The following is a 24,704-nucleotide window of genomic DNA, read 5'->3' on the forward strand; positions in this document are numbered from 1 at the left end:
CAATGAGCATTGGAGACTGCTATGTGATTAAAATAAGTGTTATCATGCATAAATACAACAAGAAGTGTCACCATAGGATGATATGCCCCCTATAGAAGCTTTGATAGAAGTTTTGAGCATTTTTCGAAACTTAAACGCCGATTTCGAAACCTTAATGCGGACCCTAAGTTCAAGGTCAAGGTCACAGGGGTCAAAATGTGTATGCGTATGGAAAGGCCTTGTCTATATACACATGCATACCAAATATGAAGGTTATATCTCTAGGGACATAGAAATTAGGAGTATTTTTCGAACCCTAAACGCAGATTTCGAAACCTAAATGCGGACCCTAAGTTAAAGGTCAAGGTCACAGAGGTCAAAATTTGTGTGTGCATGGAAGTCTTGTTCATATACACATGCATACCAAATATGAAGGTTACATCTCAAGGGACATATTTATGAGCATTTTTCAAAACCTAAACGCAAAGTGTGACGGACAGATCGACGGACAGACAGATGGACAGTCCGAGCGCTATATGCCCTCCTTTGGGGGCATAAAAAAAGATGTCAAAACCTGTGCTGTAGAAAAACAAAACAAAATATCAACACAATAATTACAGGTTTATACAAGTATAATACATAAAGGATGTATGCAATTTATTAAAATAATTAAAATTCTTGTACAGGATTTATCAAATTTAAAGTATAAATTTGTAACAAATGTTAAACCATGATATTATTACACAAAAAGATTTGGAAATGTATTTCTATCACAGGAATTTCTTGGTTGAGGGCAAGGTTTTAAAGGGACTGTCAACCGCGATTGACAAAAAATGAAAAGTTCTAAAATACAATACTTTTTTACAATTATTAGTTTATATTGATTATAATATCACGACTGGTATATTACGTCACTTGAAAAAAGTTGTTGAGTTTTCATATATTCGGTAATAAATTTTACTGGGTATGTTTACCAAGTAACTACCAGTTAAGTATAATTAACGCAAGAAGATTGATCATCATCGTCACGTGGTAAACCCAGGAATGCAAATTGTGCATGTGTAGTGAATTGTAAATATTTTATATATAAAATGATCAATCTACTTGCGTTATTTATTGTGTGTATATTGTTATGTCATTTATTTTCGTGATGTACTTTCAATTTCACATCGCAAAATTTTATTACCGAATATACTGAAAGAATGAACTTTTAAAAAGTAATGTAATATACCAGTCGTGATATTTTAATCAATAATAAACTAATAATTGTAAAAAAAACACCATATTTTTAAACTTTTCTTTTTTCGTCAATTGCGGTTGACATCCTTTTAATGTATAAATCGAATTTGTGCACAAAAAAAAGAAACCAAAAAGCAAAATCATGTTATTGTTCTGACGTTGATGTCGCTTTGTCCTCCATAGACCTTGGCACAGCAAAGGAATCCTCACAAAAGTCTTCCTCCTCCTCCTCCTCAAGACTATCTGAAAACATGTCATTCACAGCCTCGATTGTAGGTGTGGTACGTTTCGAGTCAACAGTCGTCGGTACACTGTGAAAGTGTCCGTTATTTGTCTCGTAGGACAACGTAGGTGTGCTGCACAACCTGTTTTGATTGGCTGTTGGCATAAATGGCTTGGCCAAGCTCCGCCCCGCCGCCTGCAGAGAGGGCATGGTGCCCTGACGTATGTTCTTGTGGGGCTGGAAGATTACGATGTACACCTTAGGACCAAACAGACACACAAGTGCCACAGTAGAGCTGATACTCACACACATGCACAGTGATGTGACCTCAATCTGAAATGAAAGGAACTAGCAACTGGAAAACATAGATCCAGTCTGCAAGAGTTGCACTCAAAAAGCAGGTTACTGTCTTATTTTTCTAAACAATGTGCAAAAATTTAACTTGTGATGCAATTTTGAAAGATTTATAATTGCTAAACACCAGTCTCAACCAGTTCAGTGATTCTATTTAAGTTGATAACTATTATTTTGAGCATCACAAAAATAATTCTTAATTATTTCTAAGTATTTATTTGGTAAAATTTTTTTCCTTCATAATTTAATTAGAATTTTAATGTTTTATGCAAACTCAGCTATTTTGATTAATCGCTATTCCAACTCTTTAAAGAGGCCGTTTTTGTTGTAGTTATGATATTTGTGAGCAAACAGTAATATTGAACATTTACCATCCTCTAAAATATCCATTATATTCATCTTTTGAAGGTTTTTTAACCTTAGTTAAGTTACATTGTATAAAGCATTGCAACAAGAAACAATTGAATAATTTGGAGAGTTCTGTTGTAGTCGTTATATTTTGTGATACTAGGAGGATTGCTTATATAAAGTAAAAAAAATCTTTACTTATTGTATGAGCACAGATGGCAGAGTGGTCTAAGTGTTAGACTTTTTCTCCAGGGGTCAGTGGTTCGAGCCCAGTTGAGGGTTACTTTTTTCTTTCTTTTATTATTGTTGTTTTTTTTAATGGAGCTTTTTAGATCCAATGTTTTCATTTATCAATATAAAGCATTTAATGTCAAACTTCAATACATGCCAAAATCTGTGAAAAGGCTCCTTTAATACAGTCCGTTCTTGAACTTGGATGGGCATTAATCGAGTGATAATTTGTAGTGCAAATCTGCAAGTTTCAAGTAAAAATTTTTAACACATTTTGCTGCTAAAAAGAGTTGTTCACAAGTCTTGATCCCAGAAGTTTTTATTTTTTATTTAAGCATGACATTGAATGTCCTTTACAAGCTTGTTGAGTAACATCCTTCACAAAATATTTTTAAGGTTAACGTCCGGGTAATCAGACAAAGGATGGGTCTCAATATCATCTACTATTTAGATTTATTTCTTTAAACTTGTATACAAACATACAAGGGAATGCAATTCTGCAGGAAATCTTGTGTAGCTAACTTTTTTGTTTTTTCAATATAACAATAACAGACATTACTAATATTTCAACATACATGTATAGCTTTTTAGATAGAAAATACAAACCTGAAGTTAAAAACCTTTACATTCCTTATTTTCGGGTAAAAATTTGGGGCTTTTTTTTAAAACTTAATAGAATGTTTTAAGTCTATAATACAAATGTATCTCTTAAACCTCTCAAATTTCTCTCCTCACCTTATACTCGTGAATGGCACCAAAGTAGATTGGTATGAATGCTAGCCATACAATGCAGGTACTATACATTGTGAACGCTATATACTTGGCCTCGTTGAAATTCTGTGGAATCTTCCGTGTCTTAAATCCAAACACAGTACACAGAATAACAAGAAGCATGTTATATGTGAGCGATAGCAGGATAGCAATCTGGCTTGCTTTACACGTGAGCACCAAGGAGTCTGTGTAATGTTTCACATACATTGTTTCTGGCTTTTCAAACCCAATCCAGGTCAGTCCCCCTACGACTTGAACAGAGACGAGACACAAACAGATGCAGATCTGCGATCGAGGACTTGTGTAGCTTGGCTTCTTCACCATGGCCTTCACCCCTCGGTTGAATATTCGGTATATTCGGTTCGTCTTTATGAGAACTGAAGCGTATATCAAGCATAAGGAGATTCCTAGAACAAATCTTTTAACTGTGCAGATGATTATCGATGGTCGTGCCAGAAGGATGAAAGTCGTGGCGTAGGACATGAATATTCCGCTCAACATAACGTAACAGAGTTCTCGCCCGGATGCCATGATAAGTGGTGTATTATTGTACTTGACAAACACGTATATTACATAAGCAGCTGCCAACATTCCGAGAGTTGACACGGAAACAGGAAGCAGCACCCACAGTGAATCCCACTTGAGATGTACAACGGGGAGGGGAATACACAGAGTGAGGTTCTGGCTGGGTCGGAAGCCACTGGGACAGTCCTCGCAGGTGTATTCATTCTTCAGTCTCTGGTGCTCTAGGCAACGGATACACACCCAGCAACAGCTGTCGCTTTCCCCTGTGTTATTTTTTGCATAACCGAATGGGCATTCCTCGCTACACACGGACCTTGGTGGCTCAGAGGCGCGGTTTCGGAATCTAAGTGAGTTGTTGAAAATTACCAATCTGGAATAGAAATGTACTCTTTTTTTAAACATTTACAAACAATAATATTATCTAACCTTATACAATACTTTGGTCACAGAATAATTTGCTCCAGTTGTTAATGTTATTATTAGTATTACCAGGTAAAATTGAAAAGCATGTAAAGGCACCCAAAGTCTAGCAAATAATTTGTGCATGTCAATAGCAAGACAGATGGATATACCATAAAACCAGGTTTTTCACATTTTTTTTAATTTAAATAATTGTGCAATCCAAGCTAGGCCTGAATTTAACCTACATATAGATCTGCAGATAATTTAAGAGCAATACCTCAACCAAGACTAAAGTTATTCAGCGGGCAACAGTGTTCCTACTACCTATTACAGTGAAATAGACCTTTATGACTTACTGGTCCCAAAGGCAATTAAATGCTAGCTCTGCATGTAAACTAGTAACATGAAAATTTCAGAACAATATCCCCAACAGTGATAAATACTTTCACCAAACTGGCCCCAAATGAAGTACCACTGTCTGCATAGTCAACATACACATACAGTTTCAGTGCAACACCTCCATCCAAACTCAAGTTATTCACCAGAGAACAATTGACTATTTTAAGCAGTGACCTTGACCGGAATATGCAATCCTGACCTAGAGCTGAATTTTGAGCTTAGTACTGCAACACAATTTCAGTGAAATACCTCTCTCTTAACTAAAGTTATTGAGAAAAGACATTTTTATTTTAGAAACAGTGACCTTGACTTTAACCCAACATGCCCCAAATAGATTCCAAATATCCTGCATTTAATTAAGATTTGGTTAATGCACACTTCAGTAATTCACACAAAAACACTTGTTTGCTGGTTTTCTATTTTTTGTTACAGAGACATTTACCCCACAGGCCAAAAAGCAAACTCGAGCAAGATCTTTATTAAAGCTACCCTTTAAGACATTTTCAGAATGTTATCTCCATTCAATACTCAATTTATTAAGCAATTTTGTTTTTTGTTTTTTAAGTAACAATGTTATTGTCCTTGACTCCACACACACCAATTACAATCCTTGCAAGCTTGCTATATGGAAATTTTCATTAAGATTGTTAAATGCAAACCAATTACAACCTGATTGATGCCACCCATTCTTACGCCCACCCCCTACCCCTGTATTGTCTACGATAACCCAATCTAGTAATGATTCTTTTCAAATTGTTTGATACCCTTTTTTTTTTACAAATATTTTCAGTGATGCATTTCAGGAACTACTTGGCCGCCAATTTAACAATTTATTTTATTATCATACACTACACAAAGTGATCAACTCATTTATATTTCTACAAAATAATATTCCTAACTAAACAAATGAGACAAAATAACTTAAATTAAGATGGCTCATAAAAAAACAATTTTCAAGTCTTCTCTTATAAATGACTCTGTTAGTCTGACTTTCAAAGCAAGCATTGAAGAATAACAATAAAAAAATATTCAAAAATTCTGAAACCACACAATGGAAGTAAAGCCATGCTTTCTGAACTTCTCCCAATATTTCTGTAGTAAAACTTTGAGAATCGCCCTGTGAACATGGGGTTCAATGCATGTATGTAAAGTGTCGTCCGTAATAAGCCTGTGGCACAGCACTTTCCGCTTTTATCGCAACTGTCTTTTAACTCTTTCATTGCGGACTTTCTTTTGACTCTTTCACTGCGGGAACGGAATTTTGAAGGCCTTTGCAAACAGTTTGGATCCAGATGAGACACCACACAACGTGGCGTCTCATCTGGATCCAAACTGTTTGCTATTCTGATAGTATTCTTTGAAAAAAAATGGAAGAAAATGCTAATTTTAGAAATTCAGCAGAAGACATTTTAGCAGACGACAAATTTCCCAGCATGCAAAGGGTTAAAGGAAGCCTCTTCTAGACAAAAATACAGTTTAGACAGAAAGCATTGTCCCTGATTAGCCTGTGTAGAGGACAAAGGCGAATCTGAGATGACTCATTTTGCCAGAGCGAGGCTCCATTATGTCACCTGTCAGTCCACTCTCCAATATGCACATAGTTGAAGCGCCCCTCGTTGACGTACTGGTACTGGAAGATGTCGTACTTGCCCAGGCCGTCGCCCTTGTCATCAAACTTCACCTCGTCTCCACTGATACCTGCACAAAGAATGCAGGATTAGTTCATTTATAAACATTTACTTATATAACCCTTGTTTTGAGAAAACTTGGATAAATGCATGTTTGTAAGTGTTGTCCCAGATTAGCCTGTGCAGAATGTACAACACTTTTCAACGAAACTGGATTGTCAATGAGAAGAGATTTCCTTTAATGCCAAAATGCCATAAAGTGGAAAGTGTCGTCCCTGATTATCCTGAGCGGAATTCGCAAGTTTATATGGATGTCAGTTTATAGACATGCATCAAGTTTTCATAGAACAAAACTTATACTATTAAACGGGTAAATAGACCTGAGGCCCTTATTAAAAAACACATTATTAACTAATGCATGCAAGTTCTCTGCTGTATACTTTATAAAACCTGTACATTATGCATTTTGAAAATAAATGTCAATGAAGATAAGTATTGTTAAGTTTATCAGATTCCGCAGTTAAGTTATTAACACAAAATGTTAGATGATTCAGAAACTGTGATGCTCCAGTGACACATGTTCTGACTGAACACTGCACAGTTGATTTTGAACTAGGGGTGAAAGCTTTGCACAGAACATGCCCTTGCCAAATATTTCACATTTGTGGCAAATTATTTCTAACTAATTTTTACAGGTCACCTTTAAGTTTAAGCTTAACCTTAGAGATATAGAGACAGAAAAAAGTGTCTTTCACATGCTCTGTACTTTCCATATGATGGTATGTTATTATACACAATTGCACCCATCAAGACAGGTATGTAGAGCTACTACATTCAGCAGCAACAGAAATACAATCATAAGGTCAACATTTATATCAGGAATTTCACCAAGAAATATACCCAAAGGAATCATAATACTTGTTTAATAAGATCAGTAGGGTTTTCTAATCTGTTTTACATAACATGTCTGAAATAGATACCGATAACATAACATATAATAATAACGTCATTAACGTCATTTTATGCTCGCCAAAGTTTATCACTAAGACAGACATAGTATAAATTACAGCCCGTGACTACAAATGCATATAAATTTCATTGATTTACTCTGTGACTGTCTGGGATTGATATCATAAAAACTATCAGCTTCCCATATCAGCATGAGCCTATCTGCAATCTTGGTTTAGTTGTCTACCATGCAGTTGACTTAACATTCATCAACTGTGAACCACAGTGTATACTATAACAACATTTGCAATACAAATTAATGGCAAAATCAAGGGCTGACTGAGAAATATGGAAATTCTTGAAAAATTGGGAGAACAGTTGATTCTATTACATCCATGTTCAATAAGGTTAATTAACATTGTGTCCATCTATCACACAATAACATTCATACAATATCATTTTATAACAAGTACAGCTGTATCAGAATGACCATAACCCCGGGGGGTTACTACTACTTAAACTGCCACACCCTTTTGCTGAACTAAACCAATTCCACTACAATTGTTAACACAACAATAACTGTTTCATTCAAACTGTCATTACCACTAAAACTGCAACTACCACTACAACTGCAAAAACTCAACCACCACAACAACCACTACCACAAACTGCTTCTACCACTGTTATTACAACTACTACTCCCATCACCACTGCATTCCATTAACTGCTACTAACACTACATCCACCATTAAAAATGCTCTACCTACATTACTACCACTACAACTGCTACTATCACTAATATCACAACTGTCTCTCCAACTATTTGTACAACTACTTTAATGAGATTATTAAGTTTTGCATGCCCCTGCGGCCTTCATCTTTGGTCTGTTGACCTAAATGACATAAAAACCATCAAGGATTTTCTTTTTCTCCCAAGTGGACAGCATGCCAATCACAGTATTCTCTAAATATTGCACTGAAACAAAGTTAAGCCACTTTGACAATGACCTTTGAATTATTGACCTAAAAATCAAAAGGCCTTCTTCTTACCTCCCAAATTACAACATATTAATTTGCATGATGATAAATGAAAGCGGTCTAATGATACTGTGTGGAAAAAAATCAAGTTAAAAGCAATAATGTCCATGACCCATAACCTGTTGATCTAAAATTAATAGGCACCTTCATTTCCAATTTGTATGATCCTATTTCTGTAAAAAAAGTGCAGAATGAAATGGTCAACGGACTTCCAAACCATCGACTAAAGGGTCTGACCTTCATACATGAGCACAGCAATAAACTCCCACATAATGGAAAAAGGCATGCAAATGAGCAAAAGTACAAAATGTTGGTGGGAATTCTCAGCAATTTAAGCTCATTTGCATGTATTGTTATATTTTTTACATTCACCCACCAGCACATGCATAAGAGGCAAGATGAATTATTTTTTTAATCATTTTTAATAAATCACTCACATTTAAAGCTGTTATTTTTTCAGCAATTGTGATGGAGACCAATAACTCGCTTAAATCAATCAAACTCACCAATCAATCTTCAGTTTTCTTAAATAGCAGAAGGGTAATACTACAGACAAAAATGAGCAGTAAAATACATTTATTTTGAGATACAATCTCATAACCTTCTATCTAATGTGATTCTGTGTTGATTTATTTGTGTGACGATTTTCTCTGTTGAAAACATAGTCTGAATACGAAAAGATTCAATCAAGAAACTAGAAACTGCCGTAAACAGTTGAAATAATTAGTTAAGAGTTGTTGAGCAGGCTAAATGTATGATAGCACTGTATATATTTTCCAAGCATTTTGATGCAGGATGAATAACTTTGTTCTTCATCCTTATGTCTGTCCTTCATCCTTCTGAATGTCCTCCATCTTTCCATCTGTCCTTCATCCATCTGTATGAGCCTCACCACTCAGTCTGTCCTTCATTCTTACGAATGCCCTTCATCCTTCGGTCTGTCCTTCATCCTTCTGTCTGTCTTCATCATTATGTCTGTCTGTCACCATTCAGTCTATCCTTCATCCTTCTGTCTGTCCTTCATCATTATGTCTGTCCGTCATCATTATGTCTGTCCTTTATCTTTCTGTCTGCCCTACATCCTTCTGTCTGTCCTTCATCCTTCTGTCTGTCCTTCATCCTTCTGCTTGTCATTTACTATTCAGTCTGTCCTTCATTCTTATGACTTTCCTTCATCATTATGTCTGTCGTTTATCATTATGTCTGTCCTACATCCTTCTTTCTGTCCTACATCCTTCTGCTTGTCATTCACCATTCAGTCTGTCCTTCATTCTTATGACTTTCCTTCGCCATTATGTCTGTCCTTTATCATTATGTCTGTCCTTTATTCTTCTGCTTGTCATTCATTATTCAGTCTGTCCTTCATTCTTATGACTTTCCTTCATCCTTCTGTCTGTCCTTCATCCTTCTGTCTGTCCTTCAGCATTATGAATTTCCTTCATCATTATGTCTGTCCTTCATCCTTCTGTCTGTCCTTCATCCTTCTGCTTGTCATTCACCATTCAGTCTGTCCTTCATTCTTATGACTTTCCTGCATCATTATGTCTGTCCTTCATCATTATGTCTGTCCTTCATCCTTCTGTCTGTCCTCCATTCTTTTAACTTTGTTTCATCATTATGTTTGTCCTTCATCATTATTTCTGTCCTTCATCATTATGTCTGTCCTTTATCTTTCTGCCCCTCCTTCATCCTTCTGCTTGTCATTCAACATTCAGTCTGTCCTTCAAGCATGTGTGTCATCCTCCAGTCTTTCCTTCATCCTTCTGTCTGTCCTTCATCCTTCTGCCCTTTTGTACATTTAAGGTGTAATTGATTTTACTGTTCGATCTAACACCAAAACTAACTGCTGCAACAAACTAATACAGTTGTTGCTTATGACTGTTCCTAATACAACCACATCAACCAACCTACTTTGACCTTGATGTAATTTTCTGATAGGCATGAGTTGAGTGTGCCTAAATAAACATTAAAATGTCCACAGTAAGTATTTGAGGCTCATAACCCACCTCAAATTGCCAAGTGTTCATCAAACAAATCTATGATATCATGGAAGTGGAATTACATGTAATATGATATCAATTACCTCTTAAATAACTCCAAATAACTTGCATACAAACCTGAAAAAACTTTAATTTTGAAATTATTAAAAGTATTTGTTCAGAGATTTTTATACTTTTGGAAAATGAGCTGTAGGATGTTTTTGATGTTAAAATATTAAGCTATAGGACTACACCGAACAAATAAATTATTTTAAGGACCAAGAAGTGCATAAAAACATTTGCTTTATGCAGGATTAATAACTTAAAATGTTAGGATCTAATGAGAATGGCGCCTTAACAATGCGAAAACTTCGAATAATAACATATCCAAATACAACTATTGCAAAGGAATTACATTTGAGCTACTTGTAAGAACAAGAGCATCACATAATGGGTGCCACGCTCGGCTACTGGTGCAGTTTTGAATAAACAAGCAAATTCGTTGAATTGATATCCCCCCCCCATATACAGTACACTACTTCTGGACGCAAAAGTTTTCTGGACTGATGGACAACGCCAACGTGCATCATCCTCTTATCCATATAAATATACTCATACCAAGTTTCAATGAAATCTGTCAAAGCACTTCCAAGATATGTATTGGACACACAAAAAAAGCATTTTTTCTAGACACAAAGGGCCATAACTCTCTTATTATCCAATGGTGTACAATGCCATTTGGCGTGCATCATCCTCTTATCCATATATATACTCATACCAAGTTTCAATGAAATACGCCAAAGCACTTCCAAGATATGGCTCAGGACACAAAAAAACATTTTTTCAAGATACAAAGGGTCATAACTCTGTTATTAACAGATGGTGTACAATGCCATTTAGTGTGCATCATCCTCTTATCCATAAATATACTCATACCAAATTTGAATGAAATCCGCCAAAGCACTTCCAAGATATGGCTCTGGACACAAAAGTCCACAAAAGTCCACAGCGGACGAAAAGGCGGACAGACTGATGGAAGGACAACGCTTAAACAATATCCCTCCTCCTATGGCGGGATAATGAAAGCTTGTCAGAATTTTTTAATTTTTTTTAAAGGTCACAGTGACCTTGACCTTTGATCTAGTGACCCAAAAATGGGTGTGGCGTGTAGAACTCATCAAGGTGCATCTTCATATGAAGTTTCAAAGTTGTAGGTGGAAGCAATTTGATTTAAGAGCAAATGTTCAAAATCTTAACAAAATGTTAAGGTTTAGCACGACACAGTTTTTGTAATTGTTTTTGGCAGATAAAAAAACAGAAACAAGAGATAAGTTTGTCAGAAACACAATGCCCCCCTACTGTGCCGCTTTGATACATGTTTTTTTTACCTTTGACCTTGAAGGATGACCTTTACCTTTCACCACTCAAAATGTGCAGCTCCATGAAATACACATGCATGCCAAATATCAAGTTGCTATGTGAAGGGACATAGAAGTTATGAGCATTTATCGAAACCTATACGTGAAACCTAACCGCAAAGTGTGACTGAGGGACGGACAGATGATCCGATCACAAGAGCTGTAATGATTCACTCATCATTCGATTCATTTTGTAAACAATTTCATGTTTGGTTTGTCCAGGGCATGAATTAATATGTTTGCTATTGGTTATTAACTTATTATGTTGTACATTTAAAGTGTTTAATTTTTGAAAAAAAAATAAAAAACGCAACATTGTTTTATAAGAAACAAATTTATTGAACAAAAATTCCAGTTTAGTTATTCTTAAATAACATAAATTGCACAATGTATCACATGTGTTTAACACAAAAACAAACAAAAAACTTATGAGTACATAAACAACTTCAAGTTGTCTTTTTAACAGAATGCACACAGTTTAGTAAACAAACTATATGTATTGGGGAAAATCAAAACATCACATGGGTATAATTAAGTAACAGTAACTTTCTGTTATCCAAATGTAGGTGATACAAATCACATCGTTGTTTACTACACACTAACTGACTTATTAGTCTGTGGGTAACTTACGTCAACAAAACGTGTTTTGGAAGTTGCCTTTGCATCAGAACCTTCGCGAAACCCGAAATGTTCAGGTACTTTTGTATTTAATTTTGACGGTGCGTCTTTCTGCGTGGTTGAAGAAGCCATTGTACTCACAGGCAGCAGTATCATAAATTTGCCCCCCCCCCCAAAGGACCCTAACCCCCCCTCCCAAACTTACCCCAGGGGTTCCAGATTGTTAAATGTACACCTATTGTGTATGGTTTAACTTTTCAACAATGAATATTGAAAAAAATAGACAGTTTGAAAAAATAACCCTCGTATTGGTATTATATATACACAAGGTATGAAACGCACTATACGCCTATTGCTGAAAGATTGTGGAACACTGGACGTGACCTCCCGGGGGAGGGGGCAAATTTATGATACTGCTTCCTGTGATTGTACTGGCTGATGTAATGCTCAGCATGTTATTCATTCATTCATTCATTGGATGCCATATATTGGCTAACAATCACAAGACGTATTACAAATGACAAGAAAGTTTAGACGACGGATTCGGAAAGTAAGGTTTAAAATGCGGATCAATCAGGATTGCAGTGAATCGAATCGAAATTGGCCGTATTGGAATCAAAATCGAATCAGCGGCGTTAAACCAGTTGTTCGATGCATCAAACCGAAATGTTACAGCTCTACCGATCACTATATGCCCTCCTTAGGGGGCATAAAAACACACACAAAAGTTATCAAATAAAAGCATAGTTTCATATACATATTTTTCAACACATATTTTATCATTCAAATGAGAACTAAAATTAAATATCTTGTATTTATAAAAAAATAATTGTCAACCGTAACATGATTGAAAGTACCCATTTGCTTGGAATTTGTCAAATTAAACAAACAACAATATTACAACAAGAGGGCCATGATGGCCCTGAATCGCTCACCTGACTAACCTTGCTTCATGAACTGAAATTTTATTAGACCCATATACAATCCCAAGCCAAATTTCATTAATTAATACATTCTGACAAAATTTCATTAAGACGTGATGAAAACTGTGACCTCTTTCATCTACACAAGGTTTTACTAGAATTTGCCCGGTGACCTAATTTTTGACCCCAGATGACCCATATACGATCCAAAATCAGATATTATCAAGATATTCTGACCATATTTCATTAAGATCATATGAAAACTATGACCCCTATTGTCTTCACAAAGTTTTTCAATGATTTGACCTAGTTTTTGACCCCAGATTACCCTAATACAATCCCAACCCAGATTTCATCAAGATTAATATTCTGGCCAAATTTCATAAAGATTTAATGAAAACTGTGACCTCTACTGTCTACAAAAGTTTGTTTTTTTAATCTGACCTAGTTTTTTACCCTAGATGACCCAAAGTCAATCCCAATCCAGATTTTAACAAGACAAACATTCTGACTATATTTCAATAAAATCTGAAAACTGTGACCTCTATAGTCTACACAAGGTTTTTCTATTATTTGACCTAGTGCCTAGTTGCTGACCCCAGATGACCCAAATACAATCCAAACAGGGCTCCTCTTGCCCAAAAATTTCTGTGGCCAACATTTTAGCCAAATGGAATTTTGTGTAGCCAAATTTTAGAAACTGTAGCCAAAGTTTTAGCAAAGCATTTGCAGGGGTCAAAGTTGGATATTTTGAAAATCCTGAACTTAAAGCTGGGGCCAGGGGCCGCAGGGCCCTCGGTGGGTCCAGGGGACAAGGGGGCCAGAGGCCCCCAGAAGCTCCTGGATTCGACACATTTAAAGGGTGCCTGTACCTGTTCTGGTGATTCTATTTTCTTAAAAAAACAACATACACATATATTTAAAAATCTTCATGTATTTGATAAAGAACACAAAGTTAGTCAAAAGGCAATTCATTCACATGCACCCTCTGTCTGGCATGGACTCGACTGCAGGTGTTGCTTTTGAAGAACCAGATAAAACCTGTAACAGTGGTTACAAATTATATTTTTCACACATACTTTAAAAAAGTCAATAATACATGTTTAATTAATGCAGAATCAAATGTCACCATTTACATTCACAGAATCATGCTGCCAGAAGCCTCCACATACACCTAAAAAAATTGGGTATGGTGGCTTCTGCTAAACAGTTAAAATTGAAAATTTCAGCATGGGTTCCCCTAGTTTTTATCCCAATCGTTGTTTGAATGCTAAATAATTGTATCCTGGTGTGACCCAAATTTGACGATGTAACGGTTACATGAAGCAATATTTAGTAAATAATTTAAGAAATAATGAATGTTTAATAGCACAAAATAATAATTTTAAACTCGGCTGTATTACTTTGAAATGATTCCAAGACAATAATCATCCATTAATCGATAAAAATAGAACATCGTCGAATTAAGGTGTCGGCGAATTTGGATTACGGTAGGTTGCCCATATTTGTTTTACAAAAAGTAAAAACAAAACATTTCTTGCTGCTGGGCTCATATGTTGGGGACAATAAAACATTTTATTTTACTAAAAAAGACCTGTCCCAGTCAGCAAAAATGGCGTATTTGATCGTATTTTCAATTACTGTTAAAATTCTTTTCTTGATTTATGCTTTATTTAAAGGTCAAAATGTTTTAAAAGCTCACAATCAATGAATCATACGTTATTAATAAAAAAAAATTGGCAAATTTGCTAGATCTATCTTGCCGATTTTTTATGCAAAACAACATAAACAGTAAACTTTAGCAACAGAAAATACGACCACATTCTGGGTGTTAGTTTAAAAAAATAAAAACCCTACCTGGTTGGTCTTGATGGTTCTTATATTCTTTATGTGATAAGGGCCCTCTGCGTGGAGACACAATGCCTTCTTCCCACAAGACTGATAATTCAGGGTTTTCTTACAAACTTCTCAAACCGCTTTTCCACAAGCTTCCACTTTTCTCAACCAGTTCACTACCCGCCCGTAGACTACAGCGGGGAATGGCCACCCATTATAAACTGTACGCTGAAGTTTCTTTAGCTACCAACAGGCAAGTATCTCGTTGCCATTTTTCTCAACTTAAGTCTAAACACAGCTTCCCATTCGGCATCAAATATACGCAAAAAGTACTCAAATTGATTTAAATCGGCAGCAATCTTTAATCTTTAATCAGATGTAATTGTTTATTTAATCCTCTACGATGTACGATTTGTTTTCACATCAGTAATTTGTCTCGATGACCGGTGTTAATGCCGACTGCATATGAATTTTTCAGGTCAATAACACGGCGATGTATTGATGCACAGTCTACAGCTGAAAGCGGTTAATATCTGGGACGGCATGTCAGGAAAAAAAATCAATACCGATAATTCGCATTCTTCATTAATTAAGCAACGATTAATAACACTTATCCTTTATGGATTTTCATGAAAGAAAAACCATAATAAAGAAAATTTTATTCTCTTTAATCTGATATATAAACAAGTTTGGAAAGAATTGGATGAAAAATTTGGACTTTATTGCATAATTACCATTTTCTCAATTCAAGGGGAGGTAATTCTGTACTTCATGGACCAATAATGCTCATTTTTTGTAGGGTTCGTGTCCTCATTGATATAAAGACACTGTGCAAATTTGGAAAGGATCGGACAAAAAATGTGGAAGATTTTTGAAAGTTTTCACAAAATAGGCAAAAACGAATAAACATGCAAAGTTCAACTAGCTCCTGCGGCCATGTTTTTTTACGAATCAAATTTCTTTGAACAACTTTTTCAGGGGAGCCTTCAAAGGTCATCCCTGTGAAATTTTTTGAAAATCTGATGAGCGGTTTCTGACAAGAAGATTTTTTAAGGTTTTTACCATATATGGTCATGGCGGCCATCTTGGTTATGTGATCAAATTTTTTTTAACAATTCTTTTGTCCCATGACTTAGGGATGCTCCACATAAAATTTAGTTGAAATTGGCTCAATGGTTTAGTAGAAGAAGATGTTTACAAATTGTTTACAGACAGACGGACGGCCGGACGCCGGACGCTGAGTGATCACAATAGCTCACCCCGAGCTATCGCTCAGGTGAGCTAAAAAGAAACAGAAATTCTTCTTGCATTTCCTTCAGTTATCTGTACAATGTGTGCAATTTAAAAAAAAAGTGAAAAGGATTACCAGCACTTTAATACGTTGAGTCTCAAGATACCTTAAATGTCTTCAAACCATTTTTCACAAGATGAACAAGGATAATGTGTGACATTAAACCCGGCTTATGAAAATCATTGCATCATACAAAGTAATAAATTTCACAAAATAAAAACAAACATTAATATTTTTTACAGGAAAAAGTTGATGTTTGTAACAGCTGTACAAGTTACCCTTTTGTATAATTATAAGCACTATTCTTCTTAAATGAAACAAGATTTCCAAAGGCCCTGTTCACTCACCTGAGACATAAACCAACTAACCAGTCTAAACCGTGAGTTAGTATAAGAAATGTGGCTGACATAAACCAACTAACCAGTCTAAACCGTGAGTTAGTATAAGAAATGTGGCTTACATAAACCAACTAACCAGTCTAAACTGTTTAACCAGTATTAACTGTGAGTTAGTATAAGAAATGTGGCTGACATAAACCAACTAACAAGTCTAAACCGTGAGTAAGTATAAGAAATGTGGCTGACATAAACCAACTAACCGGTCTAAACCGTGAGTTAGTATAAGAAATGTGGCTGCTCACCTTGCTTTTTAATCAGAAGCATGTTTGAATTGCCTAAGATATTATTAGAACAAATGAACAACTATTATGATCAAGTTTCATGATGCTTTGATGAAAATGTGATCCCATTAATGAAATGTTAAAGAATACCCATACTCATCAATTTATTGATAAAGACATTAGAACGTATCCATTATAAACATCAATGCAATGTTAGAGACATTAGCCCAAATACATACTCATGAATGTAATGTTAAAGACATTGAAACCTGGTTTAAATAAAATTGCACAATGCCAAGGTAGGTGTGCATGTAAGCTACCTCCACTCACCTTTACCTCGATCCAACTGGCCCCAAGGATATCCCAAGCTACTATGAGTTTTGAATTTAAGCTACTAATTCAAATAATTTCAGCAAAATACCCTATTAATAACTCAATAAATTGAGTAACAAAACAACTCTGTTTATTAGTTTAAATGACCTTGACCTTGACTCGACTGGCAGGCATCGGGCACAATTCAAAGCTAGGTATCCATATACGCTGCATACACACAATTTTAGCACAATATCTCCACTCAAACTCAAGTTATTGGGCAGAAACTATTGTTTTACTTTTAGTTAAGTGACCTTGACCTGGAAGGAACAAAGTGTGCAATCCAAAGCCAGGTCTCCATGTCAGCTACCTTACCACAAAATTTCAACGCAATATCTCCATTCAAAGTCAAGTAAAAGTGGAAAATGTAATAGGTGGAAATTGTTTTTCCATTTCAGAAACAGTGACCTTTACCATGACCTGTCTTGCCCAAAATATAATCCAAAAATAGATCTCCATACAAGCTTGCTATGTCAAAAGTTTTATCAAGATTTGCCAATGCAAACTGAAGTCATTTATCAGAAAACTTATGTTTGACACTCCCCATCCAATGTATCAAGTCTTATAACCTGGATTATCAACTTAATAAAAATAATTGGTTAAATGTTTACCAAATAACAAGGCATGCCTAGATATTTACCAGTAAAGGAGACGTTGCGTATATAGTGCAGGACATCCTCCCCATTGAGTACTCCACGCTCAAGACACTCGTGTGGCGTAGAGGGACATACCACCTGCAGGAGGTTGTGAATCGCATAGGCTAGGGCATACACTGAGTCTATGACGAACTGAACTAGGCCTTCTTGCTCATAGTGCTCCTTGTGAAATGTTCGAATGTCCTCTTTGCCTGAATAAAATTATGTCAGGTGATACAGGGTTTACATGTATTTTGAAAACAATGCAGGTGTCAATTGACCTTGACTTTTGGAAAAAAAATTAATGTGACAACATAAAATGTCACAGATCATACTAGTTAGCTCACAAAAAAAAATGCATCAAATTGTTCATTGTTCTTAAAATATGTGCAACGTTTTGTATATCTAAATATTTGTTTGTTTTGGTTGTTTTTCTTCAATAGTGATCAGATAAATAAGGAACATTACATTGCATGAATATTTTTAGGTTGAATTTCATAAGCCCGCAAAGCTGTTGAATACAATCCAGCCGTATCAAGATGGCAATACAACTGATCAGAACCATGCAAATATTCCGTTCATCATTTTACCTTCATACAATGAAAAAACAACAAAACAAGTCACCAACAAAACATTAATGATATTCATTCCAAACATAAAAGAATAATGCTGAACTCCTTAAATATTTACATGCAACCATGACGTCAAAATTATGTTTAAATTATTGACATCATTCAAAAGCCCAACTTCCCGTTGTTAATATCAAGAATTTCACATTTTGCCTACATATGTCACCTTCACCTAGAAACTGTTTTTTGCGTGTGACACACTAGCAAAACCATGCCATGCATTTCTTTAAAAGTTCAGCCATCCATCCATTCGTCCCTCCGTGCGTGCGTGCGTGCGTACGTATGTACATACATAAATACATACATACATATTATATCCATATTAACATACACACAATAAACTGTATATGCCCACATTGTCATTGAATATTCAAACCAAGGGTAATAAGTAAACAGAACGTAAAAGGATTATTTGGGCACCAAAATAACAATTTAAAGAGAGAACTAATAGTCCAATAGTTACCTGTGCACTGTGTTTTGTTTGTTTTTCCCTTGAGACTGCAGTCAAATATGGACTCCCAATATTCACTAAACCATGGGTCCCTCTGGTCATGGGAAAGGTCAAGGTCAAGGAAATAGGCATCAAATTCTAAAAATAGAATGATTATTATATAAATTATTGCCATGCTTAATAAGGAAATTAAACAACATAAAGTATTTATCTGTTTATATTATAAAGAGTTACCCATACATTTTATACTAAATACAAAGCACCCACCTGTATGCCATATTGGTATTCAAAATGGATAGGCGAAAACAGAAAGAGTGATATTTAATTTAATCAATCCAATTTATTGGAAATCTTAACAGCAGTTGGCTAAATTATTCGGCGTTGATAAGATGCTCATCGTGTTTTAATTTTTAAACATCTCTGTTCTTCCAAAATGATATTTGCTTTGCTCCGATCTGTCATTTGATAGTCGGAAATGTATAAAGCAGATTACTGTTAAATTGCATGCAAGAAGATTAAAAGATTGACTTTTTCCAATTTCATTATCTTTCCTTCAACATTCATGAAAACTCGGCATTAAGACCACCTAGTTATTAAGACTACTTTTCAAAGAGTCCCTCTGGTGGTCTTAATAGCGAGGTTTCGCTGTGCATATATATACATGTATACACTTATGAAGGTAATAGTACGATGAGTTAAGGTCTATGTCACATTATGTCAGTCATACCTGCTTTTATAATTTATGTAGACCCTTCCTGTTTGATTAAACAAAAATGAAGGAAACATTTGTCACAAGTAGAAACGAAAATATGAATGGCACATGTATGTGAACAGAGATTAATACTTACTTCCCTCTTAAATTGACATACTATTGTAATCTGGCAGTTGTTTTCACCATTTTAGCACACAAGACGGTTGATGCTGGACACCTATTTAGGGCTACTTACTGCAAAAGCTCACCATAGGCACTTCAGGAACACATATGAGTGAGCTAACAACTTTTTTTTAAAACAAAGCGAGATCTAGCAGCACTTGTAAAACAAGCGATGTGTTTGTGAAACACTATGTCCCCATATATTTGACCTTTATCCTTGAAGGATGACCTCGGCCTTGACCTTTCACCACTCAAAATGTGCAGCTCCATGAGATACACATGCATGCCAAATATCAAGTTGCTATCTTCAATATTGCAAAAGTGTACATTAAATGAGCGAATTTGACTTTTATATTTGACTTTTGACCTTAATGGATGACCTTGACTTTTCACCAATCAAAGTGTGCAGCTCCATGAGATACACATGCATGCCAAATATTAAGTTGCTATCTTCAATATTGCAAAAGTTTTGGCAAATGTTAAAGTTTGCACAAACAAACCAACCAACCATTAGGCAGGGCAAAAACAATATGTCCCCTACTGTAGTGGTGGGGGACATAAAACACATCAAAACACACATGAAACCTGCATATGCTTTAGTGCATGCAAGAAAAACAACAACGTAATAACTGGGAATGCATCAGAAATCCAATACTTGAATAATGTTGTTAGTAATTATCACCAGAAACTATGGACAAAGCCAACTGATAATTAACAAGAAACCATCGGAGACGGGTGATGCTCCCCAAAGTTTTTTTTGGTCACAATATTGCACTATATATTCAGATAAAAGGAAACATCTTGAGGGCACAATAGTTGGGGGGACAATAATTTTTTATATAAAATTTCCAAGGGTCATAACTCTGTGACAAAATCATCTGACCAGAACCCGCTAATAATATACACATCTTCTCTTGGTAGTGAAGCTTCCCATAAAGTTTCATTGAATTCCAGTCATTAGTTGCTGAGAAATAGCCCGGACAAATTGCACTATATGTACAGTTAATGGAAAATTTCAAAGGGCCATAACTCTGTGAAAAATCATCCGACCAGAATCCGCTGATAATATGCACATCTCCTCTTGGTAGTGAAGCTTCCCATAAAGTTTCATTGAATTCCGGTCATTAGTGGCTGAGAAATAGCCCGGACAAGAAATGCACTATTTGTACAGTTAATGGAAAATTTCAAAAGGCCATAACTCTGTGAAAAATCATCCGACCAGAACCCGCTGATAATTTATGCACAGACGGACACATGGACTCACGGACACACGGACGGACACACGGATGGACAGACGAAGCGGCGACTATATGCTCCCCCCAAAATTAAAATTTTATGTTTTTGGGGGAGCATAAAAACCTTGAACGGTTCTGGAATATCATGCAGTGACAGGCTTGTGTAGCAATCAAAAACCTATCTTGAAGTATTCTTTATGTCATGTGCATACACGTTTGTAAGTATAAATACACATATAATTTGAGTTTTTTTATTTGCATATCTTTTATCTGTATTTAACTGAGTGTGTTTTTATATAAATATTCACACTGTTAAATGTAACCTTCAAATTGGTGCTATGCTTTTCATAACACACTTTCAATAACCACTGGTTTATATATAGTTAAAGACTTTATCTTTTTTCGACATGTGTTGTTTGAATATTAAAATTCATTTAGTTTGTAATTAAGAGTCTTGTTTACAGCATATTCATATCAGAACGTCCAAAAGTATACCATTTCTGAGCAAAATGTGTCTGTATTTCCCATTTTAGCAACAAGTATATCAAACATTCAGAACCAATAAATCAGAATGTACTTCTGCCATAGACTCTCATTATGCAAGCTGGATTCCCTTCAATCTTCATTTAATCCGCCAAAGTTCTTAACCAACCATGCTGTCAAATGATGCAAGAAAAAAATCAGGGAAAAACACAATTCTCAAGTAATTCTTCTAGGTTATGAAGTCAGATTTCTAATGAAATGTTTTATTTTTCATATGCATTACTTAGGTCAAACAAAACCGAACACAAATGTAAATCTATGACATTAAAAAAATTCAATTTATCAATTATTTCAATTATTTCATGTCTCAACATATAAATGTACATTTTACACCAATGAACTTCTATGAAAATGATACTGTAAGAGATACACATCAAAAAGGATTGATAAAGAGATCTTCAATTTCATAGTTTGACAAAAAATGAATGCAAAAAAAACCCATTAATTCCCTTTGTAAATCCATCCTCAAAAAACAACACGTGAATTTACTATTAGAAATATTCCAAGCTACCCTATAAGACTGAATTGGACCAAAATTAGAAACATAACTCTTGCTGGGTAAGAAAGATCCTCAGGTATACCGGTAACCCATTCACACTTTTAAATAGCAACCGTCCCCTTTAACCCTTTCAGTGCGGGAACCGAATTTTAAAGGCCTTTGCAAACAGTTTGGATCCAGATGAGACGCCACAGAACGTGGCGTCTCATCAGGATCCAAACTGTTTGCTATTCTGATAATATTCTTTGAAAAAAATAGAAGAAAATGCAAATTTTAGAAATTCTGCAGACGACATTTTAGCAGACGACAAATTTCCCAGCATGCAAAGGGTTAAATAAGTCTTACTGATACTCCTATACGTTGACCTGAAGGTTCTCAACTCTGCTATCATTAAATTACTCTCTTGACTTAATATGTCCTCAATTTGTACTCAAGTTTTGTGAGTGCACAGTTTTCATGAGATAATTGATAAAATAACAATTATACGATATTGGGATATTCTTGTACTGATTTCCCTCGATTCCAGAAGGTATATAAATACATCTTAACTCCTACAAAATGACCTAATCAAATTGGTTTAGAGTGGTCACGTGCCCATGGTGTATTTTCCATACACCCCTACTAATTTCCATACACCCCGAGTAATCAAGTAGTCGGTTGAGATATAATCGTTACAGTCAGTTAATAACTTCGCTCTCATATGGATGAAATTATCCCATACACCATCAGTTACTAACGGTGTAACTAATAGTACACATCAATACACTGCATTATGTTCATGCTAAGAGAGCAGCATCAAGGCCCATATTTACCAACTAATTCTTAGACCTTAGAATAAAGATTTGAAACAAAGCTCAGAAGCCTTCTATACTACTTTAGTTTAATTTACCCCCACCAAATCATTTATTTTTATTGATGGGTGAAATTCTCCTCTTTTATATCTGTATACCAAATTAGTTTCATGTTGAGATCTTGTATACTATCGGAGATACAGCCCTGACAAGTTACATCATACAAATACAACAATAACTCTTATTTAAGAAAGTTTAGGGTTATGGTTCTTGTGCATTGCACTTTTCCTAATATATATATATATATATATATATATATATATATATATATATATATATACACTTATGTAGTTTCATGTTGAAACCTTATATCGTTTCTGAGATATTAAACTGGAATTTTTGTGACAGACAGACAGACACACAGACACACGGACAGAAGGACTAAGGACAACAAACAAAACCTATATCCCTCCACCTTTGGCGGGGTGTCATATATGGGCTAAAAAATGGTATGTACCGTATGTAATTAACAAACTGTTCTAAATGAAGAATATTTTTATTTTAGTTGTGAATCACTGCCAATTGATAGACATAACTTAAAAGTAGTTTTAAAGTTTTAAGTCTTTTTTTGAAAACTTGAATTTAAGAATTTTTTGGTGAATTGGGACCGTGGTTAATCTTGGTGATATATTGCTTTAAACAGCATGCACGAGTGCAAAAAACATTGATTAGTGTCATGCCACAACAAATTCTAACCTACCCTCTATGACCCTGCGTTTAGGAAGCAGACTGACTGTTCCCTCAGCAAGCACTTCCTGCCCATACACTGGGTGGATCTTTGCGCCCCAGCTGTCGCTGGCCAGTAGTGTGAGCTCAGAGGTACGGTTCATCCGACGCAGAGTTGAGAGAAGCTTGCGGCAGTTGTCCTCATTTACGAACATGATCACTGCCCGCGCCTGAGATAAAGACGGCACTAGGTAAGCGTTGGAATAAATATGAAGATGTGCTAAATTTTAGCTTCAAATGTCAGCTAACTACACACTGGCAAAAACATAAAAGATAAACTAATGCAGTTACGAAATAAAATTAGATTTCTGTGTAAACTGTGCAAGACAGAAAATTTGGTGTTGACTTGCGCATTTTTTATCAAAATGCTTTGACAAAAATTTAAGTGGGATAGTACAAGAACAGTTATTTCAAAATCCTAGTTCTTTCTTTTTCTTCAGCATATTGTAGTTTGGTTATTTCAACCTAAAATACATGTTATCTTACCTTATTAATGGCAAGAAGATCGTTAACAATCTTGTCAAACTCTGCATCTGTTGCAAGTCTAGAAATCTTCAAGGACTGAGCAACACATATGCCTGAAAACATGAAAATACATTTTCACTAACATGTAAGGGTGTTTACATAAAGTCTTCCAAGTAATATATGCCATGGAAGACAATCACAAGCTAACATTTGAGGTCAGTCAGCCTCCTTTAGGTAATATAGGCTGTGGAAGACACTTAGAGGCTACATGTCATGGGTGTAGCCTTCTAAAGGAAATATAGGCTGTGGAAGACACTTGGAGGCTAACATGTCATGGGTGAAGTCTTCTATAGGAAATATAGGCTGTGGAAGATACTTAGAGGCTACATGTCATGGGTGTAGCCTTCTATAGGAAATATAGGCTGTGGAAGAAACTAAGAGGCTAGCATGTCATTGGTGTAGCCTTCTATAGGAAACATAGGCTGTGACAGACACTTAGAGGCAACATGTCATGGGTATAGCCTTTTATAGATAATATAAGCTGTGAAAGACACTTAGATGGTAACATGTCATGGTAATGGCCTTCTAAAGGAAATATAGTCTTTGAAAGACACTTAGAGGCTAACATGTCATGGGTGCAGCCTTCTATAGGAAA

General features: G+C 35.5%; 1 protein-coding gene across 1 annotated transcript in view; it reads right to left on the reverse strand.

Moving 5' to 3' along the window:
- Positions 1–1,313: 1,313 nt before the first annotated feature.
- Positions 1,314–24,704, reverse strand: part of LOC127865086 (metabotropic glutamate receptor 8-like) — a 48,380-nt gene continuing 24,989 nt past the window's right edge. Inside the window, exons 2-8 of the mRNA XM_052404980.1 lie at positions 24,071–24,162; positions 23,559–23,754; positions 18,869–18,994; positions 17,782–17,988; positions 6,043–6,169; positions 3,110–4,040; positions 1,314–1,774 (exon numbers count right to left, since the gene is read on the reverse strand). Coding sequence (XP_052260940.1) covers positions 1,364–1,774; positions 3,110–4,040; positions 6,043–6,169; positions 17,782–17,988; positions 18,869–18,994; positions 23,559–23,754; positions 24,071–24,162 — 2,090 coding nt within the window. The 3' untranslated portion in view covers positions 1,314–1,363. The remainder of the gene's footprint in view (positions 1,775–3,109; positions 4,041–6,042; positions 6,170–17,781; positions 17,989–18,868; positions 18,995–23,558; positions 23,755–24,070; positions 24,163–24,704) is intronic.

This window comes from Dreissena polymorpha, chromosome 1 (assembly GCF_020536995.1).
Source record: "Dreissena polymorpha isolate Duluth1 chromosome 1, UMN_Dpol_1.0, whole genome shotgun sequence".
In the NCBI taxonomy this organism is placed as follows: Eukaryota; Metazoa; Mollusca; class Bivalvia; order Myida; family Dreissenidae; genus Dreissena; species Dreissena polymorpha.